At 42.5% G+C, this 6,712-nt stretch overlaps 2 protein-coding genes across 3 annotated transcripts; one reads left to right on the top strand and one right to left on the bottom strand.

The window, feature by feature from the left end:
- The first annotated feature begins 434 nt into the window (after positions 1-434).
- Positions 435-2,366, top strand: U2af38 (U2 small nuclear riboprotein auxiliary factor 38). The gene is made up of 5 exons (XM_070674632.1): positions 435-598; positions 689-776; positions 991-1,057; positions 1,130-1,418; positions 1,525-2,366. Exons 1-5 carry the CDS (start codon positions 555-557, stop codon positions 1,757-1,759), a joined length of 723 nt encoding a protein of 240 aa, XP_070530733.1. The 5' UTR covers positions 435-554; the 3' UTR covers positions 1,760-2,366.
- Positions 2,367-3,436: 1,070 nt separating this feature from the next.
- Positions 3,437-6,638, bottom strand: LOC139113372 (transcriptional repressor protein YY1). Of its 2 annotated transcripts, none has more exons than XM_070674506.1 (3): positions 6,134-6,638; positions 4,011-4,605; positions 3,437-3,882 (listed from the first exon to the last, which is right to left on the bottom strand). In XM_070674506.1, the coding sequence occupies exons 1-3, from the start codon at positions 6,621-6,623 to the stop codon at positions 3,768-3,770; spliced, it is 1,200 nt and encodes a 399-aa protein (XP_070530607.1). In that variant the 5' UTR covers positions 6,624-6,638; the 3' UTR covers positions 3,437-3,767. The 2 variants fall into 2 exon arrangements, with proteins under 2 accessions (XP_070530607.1, XP_070530615.1); XM_070674514.1 differs by having other exon boundaries at positions 4,011-4,563.
- Positions 6,639-6,712: the final 74 nt, after the last annotated feature.

The raw sequence follows: 6,712 nt of genomic DNA, 5'->3' as shown, positions 1-6,712 counted from the left end.
CCGGGTAACTATTACTAAGTGCTATTCGTTAAATGCTATTCAAACCTCGCGTGCAGTATGCTCGTAGCAACACCGATAACGTTCTTTCACGTCTAATTAAATAAAACATTTATATAATACTTACAGAAACGGGTTTACGAGCCGAACTCACGTGCAAGACTCTTGTAAGAACGACGAACGTTGCGTACGATGTGTAAATACGAAATAAGAGATAGATACTAGTGATCGTGATTAAATCTGCGGTTCAGCGACATTCGCGACTTATGAAGAAAGGAATTCGTTACCCGCCGGAACGAAAATTGGGGTCGGAAACGCTCCGGTGGCGGGCTCGTAGCGGGTGTTTCTCGGAAACAAGTTACGTTAGTTCCTGGGAAATTCGCCAGGTTCACGGCACGCACGGACTCGAATGGCCGGCCGAGTTCGATTACTCCGATTGTCGTCTACGCCGCCATTTTCACGTCGCTCGGCGCGTGATGCACGATCGGTTTTGATGATTTTTAAGCGAGTTGACAACAACTCGTTGGAATAACTTCGTACCGGAGGAAACGTAAACCATGGCGGAATATCTGGCGTCTATCTTCGGCACCGAAAAGGACAAGTAAGACGGAGTCATTTTAATTCGTAAATGGGAAGAAAGGTACGAGACTAACTGTTATCCTAACCTCACATTTTCTTACTTTGTTTTCAGAGTGAACTGCTCCTTTTACTTTAAAATCGGAGCCTGCCGCCACGGCGATCGATGCTCACGCATTCATAACAAACCCACGTTCAGCCAGGTACGTGTGAAATAATTGATTGTGTAATTTTACTTCAAGCTTGCTTAATTGATATCTTTTTGCCTATTAACAGTTCAGCGACGAGGAAATGTTTAATTATTCTTTTGCTATAACTATTATAAGAAATATTTGTTATGTATTCCAAAAATAAATAACTTGTTATAATATTTTTCTTGAATGTTTTATATTTAAATTGTATATATTCTTTTTTCAGACCTGCTTGCTGCAAAACCTCTATGTAAATCCCCAGAACTCGGCCAAAAGTGCAGATGGTTCCCATTGTAAATAACATTACAATTTTATAATTACAGTTGTTTTTATCAATTCATTAACAATTGATTACTTTGTTTTAGTGGTTGCAAACGTGTCGGATGAGGAAATGCAGGAGCATTATGACAACTTCTTCGAGGACGTCTTTGTGGAATGCGAGGATAAGTACGGCGAGATCGAGGAGATGAATGTATGCGACAATCTCGGCGACCACTTGGTAGGAAACGTCTACATTAAATTTCGCAGAGAGGAAGACGCCGAGAGAGCTGTGAACGATTTAAATAATCGTTGGTTCGGTGGTAGACCAGTTTATGCTGAACTCTCGCCGGTAACCGATTTCAGAGAAGCTTGCTGTCGTCAATACGAAATGGGGTAATTTAACATTAAGGACATCATGCATATTTGGCCCCGCACATATCTAATATTAAATAGTGAAATCGATAATCTTATATGTTTTTTTGCTACTTTATCATTTCAGAGAATGCACGCGTTCTGGATTCTGCAATTTTATGCATCTCAAGCCTATCTCGCGCGAGCTGCGCCGCTATTTATACAGCCGCAAGAAGAGCGGTAGAGGACGATCAAGATCACGCTCGCGTTCACGCGGCCGTGATCGCAAACGCAGGTCGCGATCACGCGACAGGCGCTCGAGATCCAAAGATCGCCGAAAAAGGGACGACAAAGGTAGGGACGGCCGATCTGGAAGATATTAATTATAACGAAGTTTGCACGGATACACGTTCCGAGCAAGCTAAGGTAAACGGACATACTTTACGCGAACTATCTTATGTGTTCCAAACGGAATAAAATTGTCTTATATTTATATATGTAATCAATAGAATTAGTGTTCCTCAATTTTATGTCACGAGTTTTATTAATAACTTAGCAGTCCTGAAGTATTGAGAAAAAAAAAAAAAAAAATGTTTCCGTGCAGTGAAAAAAATGAGATACAAATAAAATATAAGCATAGAAATATATATATTTTTTATTTCATGTTATATTTTCATATAAATTATCGAACTTAAACATATACCGTGAAAAACGATGCATGGGCTAGTGAACACGTTTATGAATATAACAAAAAAAATTCATATATGCTCTCCGACGATATCCTCTGCGAACACAGCATCGATATAGTCATACACACATCGTTACTGAATTTTTTTTTTTGTTTTCTTTCATAAAACAGGTAGTGATACCCTGCTGAATAATTACCTGTATTTTATATCCACACTTAAATTATGTTTCCATCATATTTTTACTTTCTTACAATTTTTGTTAATATAATAAAACATAAACTGTATATTAAAAATCGTATAATTTCTATATATATATATGTAAAAAAAAAAACCCTTGAAAAAAGTACAATTTCAGCTACTTACGATAATTAACAAGTTAATACAAATTAAATTTATTGATTATGAAATAATCGTCTAAACGTCAAACAATTTTTTTTTTTAATCAATGATTTTCTTTTCTCTTATTTATATTAAAAAAGAAGAAAAAATAGTGTAAGAATATGGGCACAGCTACAAGAATTATGTACAGCTGCAAAGTAAAATCTTTGTTTTTTTTTCTTTTTTATGAAAGAATATATACTTTACAGGATTTAAACAAATTATCCAAAGTTCGTCTAATTTAATTCTGAGTGATGCATACGTGTCCTTATGTCGTAAACATGTTTACATCGCGCGTATAAAATTATGATGTACGAATAATTATGATCAGTGACGTAATGAGAGAGATGCACGTAGTAAACATTTTATTCTAATTCAATATTAAATCTATCCATGGCTATATTGCTTCTTACTCGAAATTTCAAGTATCGCCAGGGTCGTTTCCAAGCCGATGCACATGCAGCGTCGCAACGTTATCGCAAATATCACATCGGGATGCAGCAGCGATATTTCGACATAAATTTTTTATTTGTACAAATTTTCTCTCCGCTATTCTCTTTATCCGTCAAACACCCCTTCCGAAATTTATGCATCCCTCGATGTAAACGAAAAAAAGAAAAAGAACTACCGAAGCACAAAATTTACGTGACATTCACGGATTTCGTAATATACGTTACACATGGCGTAACTTCTCTCCTCTCTTCATCATTTATCTTTAACTATCAACAGCATTATACAGTGTAAAAGTCATATATTACCAAGATACAATTGAGTCCGACGGAAAAAGATGCATCTTCGTGGTTTTATTCCCATCTGAATTTCTCCAAAATATACTGTATACAATATTTTAATTGTACTTATATATATTTATATATATACAGTCTCGTGTATATGTGTGGTGTGTATATGTATGTGTTTTATGTAAGCGCACTCGATTTCTCTTGATAGAACAAGAAATTGAGCAGTACGCGACACAGTCTAGCTTGCAGTATCTTAAAAGGTACATAACTGGTTTTTTTTTCTTTTCTTTTTTCTTTTTTTTTTATTTTTCTTCGTTTAAATCTTGATTAACTTTATTTGCCCTCTCATGATTTACGGTAATATGGTGCTCCAGACATTTCTCAAGTGATTCGTATCTAAGCACGGAGGTATTATTCTTTCATTAATTCTCTTAAGACAGCTAGTTGACTGCCCATGTCATGTGTTATGACATCACTTGTACGCGCCGTAAAAATATTTACATTATTTAGATTAATAATTAATGGTTACGATACTTTAGTAGTAGTGTTCTGTGGGAGTTATACGAGATCAACGTTTAGGGGGGCTAATCGGCGTAGACGATGAACTGTTGATTGTCCACATCTGCGACTTCAACCTGAACAAATTGAGGCTGTGTGAGTTGAATTTGTTGTACTTGTCTCCCAATTGCATTCCGTGATCTGAAATAACATAAAAAGGCGAGTGTCAGTAAGGTTCGTCAACTCGTTCTTCTTACATGGCTACGAGCAAACAATTCTTTTAGAATCTAAATAAAAAAAGAAATAAAAAAATAGGAAGCGATACTTACTTGGCCTTCGCATGAGTTAATATATGCGACTTGAGGTTTGTCGATTGTGCAAACTTTTTACTGCATCCGTCGAAGGGACATACATATGGCCGGTCGCCGGTATGGATTCTCACGTGGGTGCGTAGATTGAAATCGAGACTAAACCTCTTGCCGCATCCCTCGAAGGTGCACTGGAACGGTTTCTCGCCCGTGTGCACCAGCTGGTGCCGCTTAAGCTTCGAGCTTTCGACGAACGCCTTGCCGCATTCCGCGCACACGTGGACCCGCGGCCCATGCGTGTGCAAGTGCTTGCGCATCGCACTGTTATCGCGGAACATCTTCGTGCAACCCTTGTGAGGGCAGGCGATCGTTCGCTCGACGCCGTCCATCACCGGTGGCTTGCGCACCTTCAGCTTGTGGCCGGGTCGCGCGAACTCAGCGAGCTGCTTCGGATCCGACAGATCCAAGCCGGGCATGCCGTCCGACACGGAGCTGTTCGAATTGAACTTGGCATTGGTCTTGCCCGTCATGTATTCCGTGTAGTCAGGATCCGGTTCTGGATTCGAACCTTCATCTGGAACATCCACATCCAGGTCAGGCGCTAATAGGATGTTACCTTTAACAGCAATAAACGGAGAGCTGTCCCAAAAACGCTACGGTAATTTTTCAACATTTTGCTAACTGTATGATATATGATTCGATATGTCATACAGTTTGTAAATTAGTTGTCTTACGAGAGTCATGAGTGGAGAGAGAAAAAGCAAACGGGATTGTTAGAGAAACCCTCCCCCCTTTTTTTTAAATTTAATTTATAATAAAATTGCAATAAAATACAATGTCAATTAAATTTAATTATGACACTTTAAGATCAAGATAAAGCCAGGAGATTTAATCCTGTTTAGCATTCTTCACAAACAAGACAATTAAACTACCAATACTCTGTCTCTAATTTTGCTTTTTAATTAAATATTAAATTTCTCAAATTAGAAAATACATTCAATTAAATTTGGCATTATTTTCTCCATTGCAATCTTAAAAAAAAAAAAGGGGGAAGGGAAAAAAGTTATAATTCAAGTATAGGATAGAAGGAACATGTATGAAGAAAGGGTACCTCTTATCATCGCGTCCTAGAATCATCCCTCGCGCCCTTCGCGGTGTTAATCGCGAATCCTCAGGGCTAGTTTTCGAAAATGCGACTTGTTTTCAAATCATGTGCGGTAGGTGGAATCGACCTGGCATCGATCGCGGATCAGCTCACCCGGTACATGAGACTCGCAGTGCAGCATGGACCTATTCGTGACGTCAGAAGTCGCTCCAACGCGTCGTCTGGACTTGTTTTGTGCGCTTTGGACTATCGGGATTGCCGACGAGGCTTTTCTTTTTCTCACGCGATTAAGGGAGCAGCCTAGGTATCGGCCGACGCCCCCGGGCCCTTTTCCTCTCCCCCTTTCGCCCCCGGGTGGTCGCGATGGGCCGCGGCACGCGACGGAACGACGGCGGGCAGGCTCGCCGAGCGACGGGACGTCGGCCGCCGCCATTTGCCACGGCGGCGAACGGGCGGGCGATCCGCCGCGTAAAAAGAGGCCATTTTCGAAATATGGCTGCCCCCGTGGGGGCCAAGCACAATGGCGTTCGCGCGATCAAAATAAACAACGCGGCCGCCTGTCAAGCCGGGCCATGTCGGCGCGGCCAGTCCAGGTCGCCGATTTCACACGCGAGAACGATCGCGCGCCTCTTTGCCGCGACGCAGTATCGATCCGGGCATCGCGACCGGAAGTGCGTACCCGCCCGTATGCGTGGAGAGGACACGGATTCATGAGGAACGAGGGGAGAAAGAAAGAAAGAAAGAGACGGGGGATAGGGGAGGAAGAAAGAACCATCCTTTGGGCGAAGGGCGAGCGATAGAATGGAGCAAAGAAAGCAAAAGGGGAAAGAGAAAAGAGACCGAGGCGGAGAGCTACGGGAAAAGATGCCAGAAACAGAAAGAGAGAGAGACAGCGTGAGAGAAAAAGACAGATAGAAAGATATATATATATATGTATATATATTATATACACGTATATATATATGTATAGGTAGATAGAGAAAGAAAGAAAGATAGGGGAAAAAAATTAGGAAGTCGTGCCGCGTGTCCGTAGACTCACCGTCGTCGGTTCCGGACGCCCACATGGTTACCGAGAATTCGCCTTCGAGCGTCTTGATCTGCACCTGCTTCTGTTCCCACTTCCTAGTCTTGGTCTCGGTGGCCATCTCGCCGAATATTGCGTGGTCGGAGGCACGAAAACGCGCGGCACCGCTTTTACGAGCTTTCTTTGCGGCTTTGCGCGACGGCCCGGGGCTGGACTCGACATAAATGTCGTTGTCCGGCACCGGGATCTGGTCGTACACGCTGAGCGGATCCGCGCCGACGATCTCCTCTTGCGTCTGCAGTATGATTTCCTCGCGGCCCGGCTCCGGCAACGGCTGCAGGGCTATCATCGGCTGCCCGTCCTCGCTCTCGATCGTCGTCTCCACGGTCTCGCACGGTATCTCCACCGGTATCGCCTCTATCTCGACCTCCTGGATGTCCGGTTGAATCTCCACTTCAGTTATTATGTCCGAGGACGCCATATTAATCTCCGGCGGCGACGCCATGTTAACGTACCAAAATGGCTGGCCTGGCGACACCGCAGACCCACGGCGGGGACTCCGGGCGTCTCGCGGCGGTCACGTGACCGCGCTCG

This window comes from Cardiocondyla obscurior, linkage group LG01 (assembly GCF_019399895.1).
Source record: "Cardiocondyla obscurior isolate alpha-2009 linkage group LG01, Cobs3.1, whole genome shotgun sequence".
NCBI lineage: Eukaryota > Metazoa > Arthropoda > Insecta > Hymenoptera > Formicidae > Cardiocondyla > Cardiocondyla obscurior.
The sequence above is the reverse complement of the archived record's forward strand: the minus strand, read 5'-3'. Positions and strand labels throughout refer to the sequence as shown.

What these genes read in the sequence shown, in the direction of transcription:
- U2af38 (XM_070674632.1), top strand. Translation starts at nt 555, where the DNA reads ATGGCGGAATATCTGGCGTCTATCTTCGGCACCGAAAAGGACAA. An exon ending in TTCGGCACCGAAAAGGACAA is followed by an intron (nt 599 to 688) that starts GTAAGACGGAGT and finishes CTTTGTTTTCAG; the next exon opens with AGTGAACTGCTCCTTTTACT. An exon ending in TGTCGTCAATACGAAATGGG is followed by an intron (nt 1,419 to 1,524) that starts GTAATTTAACAT and finishes TTATCATTTCAG; the next exon opens with AGAATGCACGCGTTCTGGAT.
- LOC139113372 (XM_070674506.1), bottom strand. Translation starts at nt 6,623, where the DNA reads ATGGCGTCGCCGCCGGAGATTAATATGGCGTCCTCGGACATAATAACT. An exon ending in GGCGTCCGGAACCGACGACG is followed by an intron (nt 4,606 to 6,133) that starts GTGAGTCTACGG and finishes TTGCTGTTAAAG; the next exon opens with GTAACATCCTATTAGCGCCT. An exon ending in TTAACTCATGCGAAGGCCAA is followed by an intron (nt 3,883 to 4,010) that starts GTAAGTATCGCT and finishes ATGTTATTTCAG; the next exon opens with ATCACGGAATGCAATTGGGA.